At 46.3% G+C, this 17,617-nt stretch overlaps 1 protein-coding gene across 7 annotated transcripts in view; it reads left to right on the plus strand.

Annotated features, from left to right (window-relative positions):
• Positions 1-17,617, plus strand: part of LOC118212403 (rab GTPase-activating protein 1) — an 82,937-nt gene that overhangs the window by 54,741 nt on the left and 10,579 nt on the right. For all 7 annotated transcript variants that reach the window (XM_035390233.1, XM_035390231.1, XM_035390234.1 and 4 more), the window contains 6 exons: positions 8,154-8,267; positions 9,880-9,954; positions 11,066-11,191; positions 11,841-11,984; positions 15,782-15,823; positions 16,396-16,524. In XM_035390233.1, coding sequence (XP_035246124.1) covers positions 8,154-8,267; positions 9,880-9,954; positions 11,066-11,191; positions 11,841-11,984; positions 15,782-15,823; positions 16,396-16,524 — 630 coding nt within the window. The remainder of the gene's footprint in view (positions 1-8,153; positions 8,268-9,879; positions 9,955-11,065; positions 11,192-11,840; positions 11,985-15,781; positions 15,824-16,395; positions 16,525-17,617) is intronic.

The raw sequence follows: 17,617 nt of genomic DNA on the forward strand, positions 1-17,617 counted from the left end.
TTCACCAGTCAGACACCGGGGGTGGGCACTTCAGCTGCGAAACCTCGAGCCTGAGAGCTTGCATTCTGAAGCTGTGCAATTGGCAGATCGACATCAGTGGCATTCATATGTTTCTCATTCCGGTGAACAGCCAATAACAGCTTAATATGTCTTCATGTTTATTTTTCTTGAAATTACTTCTACCTAATTTGTGCATTTTCTCAAACCGTTTAAGCCAAGCTAAATAGAAAGCACTTCACTTAATAGCCCTTTTGCCATACAGCCAAAATTTTAGTGGGACAGCTCGTTCAGTTAAAGATTAAAATGTTTTAAAGGCATTATTTAATTGGTAATCCTTTTGTCACAATCCTGCTCAAATAGCAACATATTATAAATTGCCCTGTTAACTGATGCACATTTAACTAAATGATAATCCAATTGTGTTGAATAATTATGTGTAATAAGCCTTAGTTAACAGTGAGTTGTTCAGTATTTATAGTACCTTGACTAAATTTGAAAGTTAAATTAATGCTTGCTTGTGGGCTCTAATAAATGCTATTTTCACAGAACAGAAACATGAGAAGCCGTACTGTAAAGAGAAACTTTTGTCTTCTGTCTTTGAACCAAAACCAGTGTTTTTTCCTGGTTAAACAGAAACACTGTTTCTGCAGTCTGTTACTCCAAAGAGACAATAGGAGCACAGTTTTTCTGTTGGTTTTCTGGGAGCGATTTCAGAAGGCCACGTATGATTTAATAGATAGCCATTTTATATAATTAATAATAGCAGTCAGATTTCAGTAATAGGCAGGTGTCTGTGGAATGTTAAAAGGATCGGTTCACCATGGCCATCTATGGACCATGCCAAGAGGTTTTTACAGGAACCATGCCAGTGCAGTTTAGATTGCATTATGGGATTACTGAGGGAATTTTAACAGGGATCATGTGTGTTTATTGTTGGCATTAACACCTCTTATCCTCTGGCTGAGATTTTGTGCAGGTTCATGTTATAGCTACTGGCCCCTTTAGGTACACTGTAATTTTTTTCAAAGAGTCGCGTGTTAATTTGTGTCACGAATTTGGCTATGCAACAGATTATTTTGCTATGCCCAGTTCTTTTTTTTTTTCTTTTACCCTCACAGCCATTTTGGTCCACACCCATCATGGTATTTATACCAATGTGTTCTTGGACAGGCTCATAGTAGTATTTACAGGCAAAGGCACTGCCTGGTCCCCCCTTCATTTCTCATTTATACAGTAGTATGCATACATAGTATTGACATGCAGGACCCTCCAGCAGTATCCATCATTGGTCTACTGCCTACCCCAACATTTCTTTCATAATTACTGCTTGGAGTTTTGTGTCGGTAGAGTTTCACGATGATAAGCTGCTTTGTCCTTTTGGTTGCTCGAGTGTTTTCTTTGGTTGCCTGAAGCCCGATTTGCAGCAGCTGAGCCACTTAAAGGCATTGCAGAGCATTTTCTCCTGCTTTATTTCACACAGAGCACCAGGACAGGAATAAGTCTGCTTTCCAGTAATTGTCAGGTTTCAGTAGACTGACGTTGTTTGATAGACATTATATGTATAAATCCTGAGAAACAAAGACACAAAATAGACTAAGCTAGGCTACATCTGAGAACCCATGACCTGTTTTACAATTAAGCATAGTTTTGTGCCGGGCAGGTGCACTGCGCTCAACGGGACGGAAGACGACAACAATAACGTACGAGGTATTGTGGGAAATATATGCGCCAAGTGAAGTTAATCTCTCATACTGTGGTTCCAAACCAAAACAATCAAAGAGAGAGAGGGTGACCATTAAGAGCACAAATGTGTCAACCCAACTGGCTGGTCATAAGGCCACTTACGAGGAGGCCATCAGTTAGTCTGTTCTCTTGGTTGATTGGAGCCACCAGGCTGTATTTGGGCTGCTTTACAGTTGAGAAGTGGAGGAGTGTCTGGTTTGTTGCCTGGAGAATGGGAATCCCATTACACTAGAATGAGCGGTGGTGTGTAAATGCAAGACCGTGTGGTTGCACTGAGGTTGCGCTGTTAATCTTCAAGGCAATTACTTTAAAAGGAAATATTTAATCATATGGGAAAACTCTCAGACATTAGATTGAAGTGCTTTTAAATGAATTATCATTAGAGCATTAAATGAAAAAACAGCTTTTCATTTGAGAAAATAACAAAACCATGTATAAATGCTTGATTGGGTTCTTTTCTTGCGTTCCTTCTAATGGTCACGCTTAATAAATCTCAATTTTTTCCATTTCAGGGTTAGGCTAGTCTTAGGCTAGTGTTAGCGTTGGGTTTAGGAAGATTGTGTTTAGGACCTTGACAATAAGAGAACTCCTGGGGCTAGAATTAGGTTTTAGGGTTGACATGATGGTTAGGTTAGGGTTACAGTTAGGGTTAATGTTATGAAAACGATAAGTGTTAGAATTGAGGCAATAATTAGGGTTGTGTTTAGGAGCTTGGGGAAGGGTTAGGACAATGGTTAGTATTTGATTTTGGATGATCCAAATTTGTTCAGTAGTGGGTTGTAACACTGCCTTATACATTTGTATATTTTTTCAGTGAAGTATCTTCTACAAAATAAGGGACTTCGATACACATTTCTTTGCATTTTTTTAATTGAATATTTAAGTTGTTTTTCATCAATTTGAATAGGGGAAAAAAGCATATCTTTTAGAGGACTCCTAGGGCTATAATTAGGTTTTAGGGTTCACACAAAGGTTAGGCTAGGGTCACGGTTATGGTGAAGCTTAGGATAACCATAAGTGTTAGAGCTGAGGGAAGATTAGGGTTTCATTTAGGAACTTTGGGGAAGAGTTAGGTCAAGGGTTAGTCTTTGATTTTGGATGACTTTTTAATAATGATGTCATCCAAATTCATTTTTTAATTAAAAAGTGAGGGCCTGATGTGCTGGTTCTGTGTGGTGTGCTGGTGGAGCTCTCAGTCAGGGCCTGATGTGCTGGTTCTGTGTGGTGTGCTGGTGGAGCTCTCAGTCAGGGCCTGATGTGCTGGTTCTGTGTGGTGTGCTGGTGGAGCTCTCAGTCAGGGCCTGATGTGCTGGTTCTGTGTGGTGTGCTGGTGGAGCTCTCAGTCAGGGCCTGATGTGCTGGTTCTGTGTGGTGTGCTGGTGGAGCTCTCAGTCAGGGCCTGATGTGCTGGTTCTGTGTGGTGTGCTGGTGGAGCTCTCAGTCAGGGCCTGATGTGCTGGTTCTGTGTGGTGTGCTGGTGGAGCTCTCAGTCAGGGCCTGATGTGCTGGTTCTGTGTGGTGTGCTGGTGGAGCTCTCAGTCAGGGCCTGATGTGCTGGTTCTGTGTGGTGTGCTGGTGGAGCTCTCAGTCAGGGCCTGATGTGCTGGTTCTGTGTGGTGTGCTGGTGGAGCTCTCAGTCAGGGCCTGATGTGTTGGATCTGTGAACCACGCTGCTCGTTGCTCGCTCTGCTCGACTTTGCGCAAATCTATTATTTAGAGGCTTTTCTGTTCCAGATAATCAGAGCATCAATAATGTAGGAAAGGGTAATTAATCTTTGAAAAGGCGCTCACCAAGCGCGTAATCTTCCTCACTCGTTTGTTGCCTGTGCGTGTGTTCTGTTTGTGATGTCTTCCGTCCAGCGGCGTGTTTCAGCTGCAGAATCCTCCGGAACGTGTCACCTCCTGGACCGAGGCTGGGGCTTTCAGCAGTGGGCTCTGGAGAGCGGTGTCACTCCTGTGACACCTTGGAGAAGGGCTGCATGTGTGAGGAATCCCAGCCCTGAGAGCACAGTGACACACTGTGCCTGCAGGAGGAAGGGAGCGGCCATGTTAGCACACAGTGCGTCAGGGTGCGGGGCTTCACACTGTATCAGATTGGCAAAGGGAGGCTACGAAGGATTCATGTAGAGGCTCAGGAGAGAAGCAGAGTGTTCTCTTCCACCCCACCCTCCTGTGCCGGCCCAGATGGCCCAGGGAGGGAGCTGGCACTGAACCACGGAGTCTTCACCTTGAGGTCCACAGTAGACAGGAAGTGGAGATTCTGAGGAAATGTTCAGGAGAAGGTCAGGGGGCTGAAACATCCATTTCTGCTCCTCACAGAACCCAGAGAGAGGTTGTGTGAGCGAGCGATGCCTTCATGCGATAATTACTCCTGCTTTCAGAAGGAGTTTCCAGACCGAGGCCTGCAGTGAATTAATATTGCATGGTGGCCTCAATACTCCTGATTTCTGTGAGCTGCCTGCCAAAACATTTGGAGAATGAGAGAGTGGACTGAAGGAGATGCCCATGTGTGTGTGCATGTGCTTGGCTGTTTTTCCCCCAGTGTGAAAGCGTGTTTTTGTGCAGTGGTTTTAACACTGGGCTCATCGTAGGGAGGCCCATATATCAGGTATAGTCAGGTATGACAGTTTGGATGACCCCCTGAGGTAGTTACTATAAATCAGTTGGTCTTAGGGGAAATCATATAGATGTATCAAGAAATTACAAGAATGTGAAAAGTGTAAAATGATACCCATTGCATCAGGACATGGGTTTGGTAAAGGAGCATTGTCTTTAGTGTAATGCTGGCAACTTTTTGTATAATCAGTCACTTCTTTACGGTGCTGGTTTACAGAGAATTAAGACTTTTAAACGTTGCGTCTCAGAGAAGAAATGACAGCTTTCCCCTCTGGTTATAAGCCTTATTACGTACGATTAAGTAGTTTATAGCATTCAAGCTCAAGTTTAAGTGTGACACAGAAAGGGTCTTTGTTTTCAGGGTTTGTGGGATTTGAAAGGGACAGGAGAAGCTGAAAAGGAAAGCTTTATTTCCATTTCTGCGCTCGACTCAGAAGCCTGGCTAGGTGTGCGTGTCTGGCTGCAGTCTACACCGCTGCTCTGGTTCTGCTCTCCTCGCTGCTCTGCGCTCGACTCAGAAGCCTGGCTAGGTGTGCGTGTCTGGCTGCAGTCTACACCGCTGCTCTGGTTCTGCTCTCCTCGCTGCTCTGCGCTCGACTCAGAAGCCTGGCTAGGTGTGCGTGTCTGGCTGCAGTCTACACCGCTGCTCTGGTTCTGCTCTCCTCGCTGCTCTGCGCTCGACTCAGAAGCCTGGCTAGGTGTGCGTGTCTGGCTGCAGTCTACACCGCTGCTCTGGTTCTGCTCTCCTCGCTGCTCTGCGCTCGACTCAGAAGCCTGGCTAGGTGTGCGTGTCTGGCTGCAGTCTACTCTAGTTCTGCTCTCCTGGCTATAGGACCTGTGTTGCTGTTGCTGGGTTGAGCAGCATATGCAAGCCTATCATTTCTCTCGCTTCATTTTCCCTGAGTTAACAGAAGCCTATCTGGTGTATAGCGAGTGGGTGTGATCTCGGTTTGCTTTACCAGGCTTTTCAAGAAGCTCCTGTTCGCCTGTGTTTGCTCAGTAATTAGTCTCTGCTGATGATAGGTATTTATGGGAGGGGTTTGTTAGGCATCAGATTTGTGGTCAGTGGTGATGGAGGTCAGGCGACCGTCGTCGCGGGGAAAGGCAGAGTCTCTGCACTCCTGCAGCAGTGATTAATCCGTAATGGGAAGTGGAGAGTTTAAGATCACTCTGCAGGGAGTGTTAAATCACCGCTTGCTGGGTGTTAAATCACACTGACGGGGGGAGAGGAGGAGACTGCGCCGTCAGAGCCAGCCCACCATTGTTCAGGAGAGAGCTGCTCATGGCTATGGTTTTAGCTGTGGAATTTTTCCTAAATGTCACACGGGCCGGATGTTGCCAATTAGTACTCGAACACGGCGATCTACACACTGCGTCATTGGAATATACGTGCTTGCTGCAAATCGAGACATTGTTGACATTAAAAAGATTTAAAATCACTATAAACCATGTAATGTCATTTTTCCTGCTGACATCCATGCTTGGTGTAATGTAAAACTGTCAAAAAAGTCCTTTGGGCAGAAAAAAAACACCCTTGCAGTTCAGTCTCTCGACTGGTGATATGATAAACACATCGGCTAGGAGTTATTAACAGTTGATTTTCTTCAGACAGCTGGAATAGATTCAAATGCCTTTACCATTTCAAATCATTTACGGTAGTCGGGAACAAAAACTTCACAGGTATTACACATTTGGAAGCACAAACTGTTTGTACAGTTTTCATGTTTGTCTGTTTCATGAAGGAAGTGACTGTAACCCTGCCTAACTGCAAAGTTCATTTATGCAAAGCGTTTTCAAGGTGCCTGTATGTTTGTTGCAACTGTGACTTCAGGAGGTTCTCTACCCAGGCCCGCTGACCTGAGATTCCAGCAAATCAGATTAGCCCAGTGGTCCAATGTGAGCCGTTTAGGGATAGCCGTACTGCCCTAAAGATGCGAGCCTGCCGTAAAACTTTCATGGCATATGCAAGCTCTGATTTTATCTTTGAGTAAAACTGTAGCCTTCGGGCCTTGGAGACGGAGAGAAGAGGACATGTTTTGTTTTTGTTATCAACACCATTGCAGCCCCACATAAATGAGTTTTTCCCCCATGTGACTGTGCCCAGTGCCTTTGTGTGTTTTCCCTCTGTCTGACTCTCTCTGTCCTCTTTGTGCTGCTGCATGGTGAGAGCCAGTGCAGGGTGAGCTCAGCTCTTTCTGCCCAGTGCCATCACATCCTCCTAGAAGTGGGTACTTGGGGCCGCTTCAGCTCGGAGCATCAAGAAACCATGATCATGTGATCTGAAGGTAGTCACGTGACGTGGCGGCAGAATGGCGCGCCTCGCGGGACGCGCGCCCGAGCCGCGCTGTGCTCTGGTCATGTGATCGCCGCAGTGAATGGGCGTTTTGTTTGCTCCCCGCTCCTGTGAGCGGTGCGTTGTGGACCTGCGAGCCCGTGGTGCCAGGAGCCGCGAGCGGAGCGTCTCGGCGGGCGGGGGAGCCGGCGCGGACGCTGACATTTCCCATGTTCCCCTCTGTCTGCGCGTCGTGTGACACCGAGGCGCTCCAAGTATTGGGTCTGCCGGCGTCAGCTGCCCTTTCGCAGAATCTCAACTGCCATCAGGGCTTTTGTTTTTTGTTTTGCCGGTAATGCAATCAGATGAGGATTTGGAGCTCACATTTGTGAGCTGCGTAGGTTTAAGTCCAAGCAGGATTCAAGTTAAGAGTTTGGCTGTTGCTCTGGTTTTTCTGGGAATTGTTGCTTATGTTTAAGGTTCTATAAGACAGCAGCGAATGAGGCGCTGTGCATTTTTACACAACACTGCACTCTGTTCTCCTCTCTGTATACACTAGCTGCACAATACCCTGCTCTGTCCTCTGCGCATCCCTCTTAGGTCTGACGCCCCCTTACCCGTCTGTTCTGCTGCCGACGTCTCTCCCAGTTTACTAAACCAGACACGTTCTCCATGAGACCCCCAGTCAGCCCTGCGCTGGACCCTCTGCTTTCTTCCTGCATTTAAATATAAGATCATGGGCAAGTTCAGGAGGACTCGTGTACTTGAGCCACATGACCTCTGCGCCGGTGCTCATGTCTCTAGTGCTGGTGCCCTGTCTCATTGCCCTCGTTTTGCGGGTCTGTCTAATGCGATTCAGGCCGTTCTTGTAAACAAGATTACGCTCTGACTGACCTGCCTGGTAAAAGACTGGCGAAATGAGATTTGAAAATGAAAGCGGTCGTGTTGTTTAGCGAAGGAGAGGCGGCCCGTTCCCACAGGCCACGGGGATCTCTCTGAAGTGCGCACGGCGCTGGCTCCATAGCAGGCCTGCTTTCTCTCTCATCACACGCCTGTTTGCGCTGCCAGTCTTCTGCGCATCACGTAAGAAGATCTGGCACGCCGCTCAGCGTGATAAAGAGTAGGGCAACAAACAGGAGTTTTTCCTGCTGAAGATGTTGCTAAGTTGCAGTCTGTCAGTGTGCGTTTGCTTCAATCTGTCAGTATTTTTATGTTTGTTGTTTTAATGTTGTCCCAAGTACAACACAATCCACAAGAGTTATTTAAGATGTCTGATACCAGGTGAAGCCTGTGGTAGAGGTAGGCTGATGAAATGGCTTCTGGGTGTAGATGTCCACTCAAAGACATGGAGCAGTGCCCCCTGGTGTACACAGCAGATCCCCACTTTTAACTGAAATATTGCCTCCCCCCCCAGTAACACTGACTACTGATCAGTGGTGGTCCACGGGGAATACAGCCCTAGAACCCCTAAATGTGACATCAGGGTCATGTCTCCCCCTCTCTCTCTCTCTCGCCTCTTCAGGAATCTCCTCAGGACAGTGCCATCACCAGAGACATCAACCGGACATTCCCGGCACACGACTACTTCAAGGACACAGGCGGCGATGGGCAGGACTCACTGTACAAGATCTGCAAGGTGAGACCTCCTGTGTCAGTGCAAGTGTTTACACGTGCTTAAACTCTAAATTCTTCAAGCATTCATTGCGCAAATAGATGTAGGTTTTCCATAGCCTACGACGTTAATGTATGTATGTAATGGTATTGTATTTATGAAATTATTCCTGAAGTTTGAAAAGGAAATTATTCAAAAGGGACATTTTTAAAGAGGATAAAAAAATGTTGTGTTTTAATTTGCATGTGAATACATTTTGGAATTACACATATTTATGAATATATTGTAGGGTCCAGGGTGGAATTTACAGTCACTTTTTACTGCATATAGACGCGTATATCAAAGTTACAAGGATCTTGGATGTTGCATATATACCTGAATATTTATTCGCAAAGCGTCGCAGTGAGAGTTGTGGAAGTTCACAAACCCAAGCGGGATTTTGATAAGAGATGTAAGCACTGCCCTTAGGGAATAATAGATTTAGCTGTCAACAGTATACAGCACTTTGAACTGAACACTTGGTGCTCAGTGCCGGTATACACCTCATACTGTATTGGTATTGGTTGTTAAGCTTGTTTGCTTACAGGGGCCTGCTACTTAGGCAATGTATTTATAACTGCATGGAACATTACTGAGTACTGCGCCATTTTAACAAAGTATATTGCTGATATAATGGAATACTGTGTCTGTCACTATACAATGGTACTTATTCATGGCTTTTACAATAGTGCACTGACTCCACAGTCGTGCATTGAAATGGTATCAGTCTGTCATAACTCTCCCTGCCAGGAGTTTGTATGTTGGCGGGGTGTGTGTAGCACACGTCTCTGTAGTTTTCTGCAGCTGGCGCTGTAGACCTTTCTGTCATGGGCCACTTAGCTCCCAGCGGTCTGCCCCAAAGCAAATGTCTAGACAGGCTTTCTGAGAACAGCACGCCCACGGAAAGCCGCTCTGGCTCTCCCGAGCACTTTCTGCCTGCCTGTCGAGGAAAAAAAACCTCGTAGTGTTCTTGATTTGTCCAACCATAACCTTTCCCTGGGTTGTAATTTTGAGGTACTTTTCTTTCATCTTCCAAATAAATGCCTTGCTACAATTAAATATGTGTGCTAAATGATTCCAGCAGGGATGGTATTGATAATTATGGGAGAATATGCTTGGCAAGTCTTTAATAATTCAGAATTCTTCCAGTGTTCCAGGTCACTCCATCACTGCTGTCTAGCAGGAGAGATTTCTCCATCGATTACATGTTTCACCGTCCGGCTTGATTTACTGCCCAGGCAATCCGGGCTCAATCATTCTTTTACTCATAATTAAATCATAAACCAGTAATTATTCTATTGCCACTTTTTCTGCAGAAAAATGAAACCCGGCACACTGATCTGCGGTCCTGGATGTTCTCGAGCGGTAAATGAGGTGTCAGATAGGGCACTGCGGACAGTAGCAATGTGGCGCCCATTGGGGTGGGGTTGCCAGATTGAAGCGTTCCATGTAAGGCATTAGCAGTAGATCCCCCCTCACGCTGATTCTCTCCACTCTCTCTAGGCGTACTCGGTGTACGATGAGGAGATCGGGTACTGCCAGGGCCAGTGGCCATGCGAGATCCCCCCCTCACGCTGATTCTCTCTGCTCTCTCTAGGCGTACTCGGTGTACGATGAGGAGATCGGGTACTGCCAGGGCCAGTCCTTCCTCGCCGCCGTGCTGCTGCTGCACGTGAGTCTCCGGCGATGCCCGCCCTCCCGCCGGCGGGAAGAGCTCGGCGCACGTGCCCCGCTCTCCTCCAGCCGCAGGGGGCGTGTCCCCCGCCGGGGCTGCTGGGAAGGCGTAAACAGATCCTGCCCCGGGCGCCCAGATCAGCTGCACGTGTCCTCTCCCCCTCACATTCGCTGTGCTTCGGGTTAGGGAATGTGAGCTGATCTGGGGTCAGTTATTTGGCCAGGGTGCACCCACAGCAGGAAGGAATCTTATCTGATGAGGCACAGTGACACCTAGTGGACATGGTGTGCTTTGCTTCTCCTCCATTGCATTTCACTGGTGGGGTTACTGTGAAGACTAAAGCCTGGAGCTCAGCATGAACACCATGGGCTGCATCTCCCATATGTATAGATTTTTATTATTATAGAGTAATTTAAAGGGAGTGTTCACTTTCTGGAGTTTGTATATTATTTCTGTTTTAGTGTATGTTTGCAGTTGGTTCATAAAATATTTTGTGTGCATCAAGAGAGCTTTTAGACTCTCTCTTATCCATGTACTTGCTGCTTTGAAGTTATTTGATAATGCAGCATATTTTCTTGCTTTAAGCCACAGTCCCATTAATGCTCCTGCACCAGACATTGTAACACCGGCAGATTCATTACACAAAACTGTCTGAGCCAATCAAAGGCATGCATTAAAACTGAAATAATATATATTTTTAAGAACTCCGGGAAGTGTATTATTTCCATAAGCAGACATGTACTAATCCACAAGGGAATTAAGTATTTTATGCTACGTTTTTATATTTATAAAATTTTCTGTACACAGAGGGAGCCTAATAAAAATTTTTTGCCATGAATGAGGGCATCTTTACATACTTTTCTTTGCTAATATTTCTACATTTTGTGGTTTTTAAGAGTTTCCATCAAGCACTGCTGGTTCTGTCCATGTTGAGTGATGTATTATAAGCTGGGTTTACACTGTGAGAGACTGTGAGAAACCCCTAGCCTTATTGGCAGCGCCTCCTTCATGACGTGGCTTGTGCCAGAGCTGGGGAAATTAATTGCAAGATGAAAGCCTGGATTCAAAGGGTGTTTTTTGCTGATGTCACTTGTGGCCCCGCCCCCAGATGCCTGAGGAGCAGGCCTTCAGTGTGCTGGTGAAGATCATGTTTGATTATGGACTCAGGGAGCTCTTCAAACAGAATTTTGAGGATCTGCACTGCAAGTTCTTCCAGCTGGAACGCCTCATGCAGGTGAGAGACATTACAAACGGACACTCAGGAGACACAGATCTGTGCAGGAATGTGTGTGATGGTGCATCCACTCAGAGCTGTGTAAAAGGGACATATCTGTGAAAGATCTAAAGTATCTTAAAAGCTGTGTACTGGAAGAAGTGTACCTGGTATATTCGCACAGGGACATGTGTAACTGAGGGACACAGAAATGTGTGCAGCTCACGGACTCTTCTAGAAAGATCTGTACCATGACAGGCTCATTATGACTGGCACATTTCTACAGAGATGACTGGGGGTCATAGTTTGCCTCAGAAACCCTCTATAATCTCACTGAGAGAATCTCTCATCTAGCAGCCCTCAAATTTGCCCTCCCTCCAGGGGCAATAACCCGTTCAGCTCGAGCAGCAGACAGACCAGCGCTTTCCAGAGCTGCAGACTGCAGCAGCAGGCCCTAACAAACACAGCCGTTCATGGCGGCTGTACTTTTCTGGTTTGCAGTTGGAATGATTTCAGATCACATAAACGGACACCCCGGTTTTGCACTGAGTATACAGTTTGTGTGAACGTGCGCGCGTGTGTGACTGGCTGCCTGAGTTGTGCTTGATTATGCGCACACGCGCGCGTAACGTTTATTTTCACCCATTTAAACGCTGTCTTCTTCTGGCAGGAATACATTCCAGACCTGTACAATCACTTCCTCAACATCAGCCTGGAGGCGCACATGTACGCCTCTCAGTGGTTCCTCACCCTCTTCACCGCCAAGTTCCCCCTCTACATGGTCTTCCACATCATCGACCTGCTGCTCTGCGAGGTACCGCCTGACTCCGCCCCCGGCTCCTCCCACTCGCCCCGCCCCGCCCTCGCGCCTAGCAGAGAGCCCTGTTTTTCCCCATTATGGAGAGGGTGTCATTGGGAATGTCAGTATAATTATATCCAGACAGGTCTGTATCTCTACTACTCCAGAAGAACAAGTTTAAGTGAGTGAGTAGAACAACTGCAGATTCCTAAAATGGAGATTTATTCGGCATTTTAAATGATTGTGTTTAATGTTTTTTTTTAGAATGAAAGAGGGAGGAAAACATGGAAAATTATTATTATTATTATTATTATTATTATTACTCGTGAGCCTGAAATAGAGAGGGCGGGTTATGGTAGGGCTTCTTTCCACCTTGTGACAAGCTAACAAAACGTACTTTGCTGGCTAGAAATGATATCAAGCTAGCTAATTAACATTAGCGCAATGAATGTGCAAGCATGACTGTCATTAGCTGAACATGTCCCCTCACCAGCATTGTTTGCTAGAGGAGGTTCAAATGCAGTATAATTATCCTGCTTAAGCTAAGCCCACTCCATTAATCATTATGTGTTTAATTAAGCTGGAAATGTTTCCAGGATTGCATTATATTGTTTTGTTTCAAGTATTGCATTTTGCATTATCATCATCCACTCTAGATAAAACGCATGAGGCCATTTTATTTATTCATCTTGCTCCCTTCCTCATCGCCCCTCCCTGGTGTTCCTCCTCTCCCCCCTTTTCCTCTCTTATTCTGAAGCAGGCTGCGCCTCCAGTGATCAATAACACAAATGGTGTGGCCCGGATTAAATTAGCAGGCTGAAGTAAAGGGAACGCCGGCTTGGCCATTGTAAATTAGACGAGTCCTGTTTGCAGCAAACAGAGACTGTTTCACTTTAGTCCCTTTCAGTAGACTTGAACTTGGTGCCAGACTTTCACTGTAATTTGGGATAAAGCTTTGTGTTTACTGTAAGACTTTGGTAACATAGGTTATATTTTCATGAACAAAAGTAGCTATGTATGGACAATCATGAATCTATTACAATTTATGAATGTATGCTAGAGACACAAATACCTAAAAAATAGACTACTTGTGTTGGTCCGATATGCTTTGGGTTATATTGCTATATAGTAATGTCATTACTAAATGCAGATATTGAAGTCAGACAGATAAAAGATAAAAACTGGCTGTACTGTACGGTGGTACAGTCCTTTCAGCATTTACTGTAGTCAGACAAGAGAAAATTTTTTTCTTCTTTGTGAACTGGGAATTAACTTTGCAACTTTATCACAAAAATCTGTTGATAGAGTTGTCTTTCCCCAGTGTACTTTTGTAGTCCTGGCCTACAATTCATTTCCAAACTTTGAGTCACATCCAGTGGGAGTGCTTCAAAACCCAATCTGCAAAATGTCTGTGCATGCTAAAGCAGTATTTATAGCTGTGTACACACTGCATTGATCTGGGTAGGAGATGATTGGTTTTCAGGGAATCCTGTCCTCCCAAAAGCTTTAATGCATTTCTCTGGCCTTCTGTCAGGTGTTGTATCTGAGTCTGTGCTTCGTTCTTACGAATCTCTACACATTCTGCCCCATACATGGCCACAGATCACAGTGAGATCACTTTCGGAACTGCCCCATACATGTCCACAGATCAGATTAAGATTTATGTCAGAACAGAAATAACATGGGTAGTGTTCTGAACACTAACTAATGTTCTTTTTTCATCCCTTGTATTTCAAGTTTTTTTCAGTGTCTTAACATTTTTAGACATTCTGATGAGATTTCCTTGGCTAATTACCTCTACCACTGGATCCACAGTGTTAGGTGGTGCAATATGGAATCCATGGTATTGTAGTAATACAGGCCATGCAGTACCCACATCCTTAGCTATGGTTAGCCACTACGATTTAGAGCCGCCATTTCCTTTATGGCTCCAAAAATAAACAAAGGACTTCTTTCAGACCAAAGCAAGACTCTAACTCGACCACCTACTGCCCAGCTTTGTGCCACATGTTTTTGTGCTCTATAGCTCTCAGTGTAGGTTTTGTCCAGAGCTACTTGCATGGTGTTGAGTGCTATGCCAGGCATTTACATTTGTGATCTGATTTTACAAGTGTTACAAACAGAAAATCCTGGGTACACTGTGACTTGGGTGCAGCTGCCATATATAGTATACATTCTTGTATATACCTATACAATATGTACAAATATATGCAGTATATTTATCTCTCTAACTATATTAATTCATGTCATTCTCATCAACCCATTCTCTCATTTTTATTTTTAATTACGTTGTATTTTTACTATTGTTTTCCTGTATCAATGTCTTTACAATTTAACATTCAGGTGCAAAAAGTTTGGAGTGGTAGAGGGGTGGTTGGTGCTGACCAAAAAAACTATAAAACTGTTACAGTGAAATGTTACAAATGTGCATAATATGGAGAACATCGTACAGTTAGCCTTTCCTACAAGCGCTTTTCAGTAAGTGTAGCAGAAATAAGGCTATATATCCAGGCTGTGTGGCAGACAGTCACACACAGGCACACACAGTCACACACAGGCACTCACAGGCCCACACAGGCCCACACAGGCCCACACAGTCACACACAGGCACGCACAGGCACACACAGGCACTCACAGTCACACACAGGCACACACAGTTACACACAGTCACACACAGTCACACACAGTCACACACAGGCACACACAGTTACACACAGTCACACACAGGCACACACAGTCACACAGTCTCACACAGGCACACACAGGCACACACAGGCACACACAGTCTCACACAGTCACACACAGGCACACACAGTCACTCACAGGCACACACAGCCACACACAGGCACACACAGTCACTCACAGGCACACACAATCACACACAGGCAGACACAGGCACTCACAGGCACACACAGGCACACACAGTCACTCACAGGCACACACAGGCACTCACAGGCACACACAGTCACATACAGTCACACACAGGCACACACAGTCACATAAAGTCACACACAGGCACTCACAGTCACTCACAGTCACATACAGTCACACACAGGCACACACAGTCACACAGTCACTCACAGGCACACACAGGCACACAGTCTCACACAGTCTCACACAGGCACACACAGGCACACAGTCACTCACAGGCACACACAGGCACACAGTCACTCACAGGCACACACAGGCCCCTCTGGCGCAGCAGGCCTCAGGTGTAAAGCACAAGTGGACTATCTTGGATCATTTGTTGCCGCCGGCCCGGCGCGCTCACATTCCATAGCCAAGCAAAACAAAGCCAGTCTCCCCAAAACGCATTTGGCAGGCCTGCATTCATTTATCCAGCGCAGCTTTAGGCTCGTGCACCATTTAGCTTTCACAGCTAGTTTAAATAACTATGCAAATTAGCAGTGACGACTCAGCCCTGCGCATGCTAAACAATGCAGTCATTTACAGCTAGGTATGGAATGTAATAAATAGCCATATGCCACACTCACAGGCCTATTGTATGTGTATTTGGCACGCTGTATTTTATATAAATATTCACTGTTTACGATTTACTAATTACCTGCTACAATTCACAAGCAGTTTATTTTCAGTATTTCCTGTCAGATTGTAAAATTGAGTCCTTACCTTTATGGCCTGCCCTCTTTATTTTTGCACTTTGTTCTGACTGGGGGAAAGAAGAGAGGGTTATAGACAGAGGTGCAATATGGTCTCACCAGTAGATTTGCACTTGTTCAGCAATCGAAACTGGGAGAGAATGGGGTCCTACAGGCCACACATGCTAACTGTCTTCCTTTTCTCTCTGGCAGGGCATCAGTGTCATCTTCAACGTGGCTCTGGCCTTGCTGAAGGTATGTCTGCAGCTGGAAGCTTGCATCTCTCTCTTCGTTTTCTCTCTCTTTCTCAATCTCTCACTCTCTCCCCCCCTCCAGTTTGTGGAAATGTTTCCTGTGTGTTTAGGCCAGTGCATATTCCCTTGCCGTTAGGACAGCGTGTGATGTCACAGTCCATTAGAACTGTGTGTGATGTCATAATCCGTTTGAACAGCCTGTGATGTCACAGCCTATTAGAACAGCCAGTGATGTCACAGTACATTAGAACAGCCTGTGATATCATAGTCTATTAGAACAGCATCTGATGTCATAGTGCATGCTGAGCCCACGCACACATCCCTTCCGAAGCGCTGTCTGCCATTAGAACGGCCTGTGATGTCACAGTCCATGCCGAGCCCACACACACATCCAGGCCCTCTGTCTCTCTCTCGCTCTGCCTCTGCCAAGAGCTGAGAGAAAGCACTTTGTTTCCCTCCCCGCCCTGCCCGCGGCGGGGGAGTTGGAATCTGGGCAGCGATGGTGAGGAATCCAGATTAGAGCTCGGCCATTTGCGCTGGCCCCTAACCGCCCGCTTCTGCGTCTCTCTGCAGACCTCCAGGGATGACCTGCTCCAGACCGACTTCGAGGGGGCCCTGAAATTCTTCCGCGTCCCCGTCCCCAAGCGCTACCGATCGGAGGAGAACGCCAAGAAGCTGATGGAGCTGGCCTGCAGCATGAAGGTGATCAATAACTGCTTTCCAGTCCCTGTGTGATCTGCGAGCCTGCCTCCCTACGAGTCTCTGAAGTGGATTACTAGGGCTTGCAGTCTTGTTAGGCGCAGTGCAGAATCCCATAGATGTTCCAAAATGCAAAGTAGGAGATTACATTTGTCGTTGTGAGAGGGGAGTCAGTCTTAGGTGTTGATGTGCGGTGCCTGCGTTGTTGAACATGTCTTTCATGACAAACTGCTCGCTTCTGTTTGAAGGTTCAACATTCTGACCAAAAAATCTTTCTTGTTTATAGGCGGTGGTGAAGTTTGTGGCTGCATGCCTGATAGTTTTTGTTTCCTCCTTGTTGGGTCTGGCACTAGAGGGTGCTGTTGCTCTGTGCTGGAGTTTAGAATGTGCTCTGTGCTCTGCTTCTAGAATGACCTCAATTGCTTATGCTGTTTTTTTAACACTGGAGGCTCAAATGCTGTGGATCTGCTCCAGTGGGGTTTTTCTCCTGTTACTCTTAATGGGGAGTTGAGCTGACTGGATATAATGTTATAGCAGTGCTACTTGCAGGGTTTAAACAACCACAATTGTGTAAAGTACTTCCTGCATTACTCTCCAGCTTTCTAAAGCTAACATAGCAAGTGGTGCAGGTAAGTATGTCATTACTTATATTGTAATCAGTCATTATGCTGCTGTAAGTACGGTTTGGCGCTTTACTGTAGATGTGGCTTATGCCTTTAAGGGAGAGAACTCACAGTTGTTACTCACTCATAGGAGACTCTGAGCTAAGTGTTAGTAGGTGTTTGGCTGTGGTAAGGGGGAATAGCCCCTCGACCCCTGTGACCCCTCTTGACCCCCGGTTTCCTGTGACCCGTGCTGGAGGAGGCGGGGGGTCGTGCGTGTGGGCGTGGTCCCTGTGGGATTAGGGAGATTAGGGGCTGAGCCCAGCGTGCGAGGTGCTCCGGGTGTCAGTGCTCTCAGGCACACGCTAATTCCGCCGTTCTGGAGGATCCAGCCAGGTGGCGGGATCAGCGGCGGGATCAGCGGCGGGATAAAGAGCGCTTCTCTGGGAAACGGGAGCAGCGAACAGCGGCGCGCGGGCGAGCCGTCACCTCCA

Source organism: Anguilla anguilla, chromosome 14 (genome assembly GCF_013347855.1).
Source record: "Anguilla anguilla isolate fAngAng1 chromosome 14, fAngAng1.pri, whole genome shotgun sequence".
In the NCBI taxonomy this organism is placed as follows: Eukaryota; Metazoa; Chordata; class Actinopteri; order Anguilliformes; family Anguillidae; genus Anguilla; species Anguilla anguilla.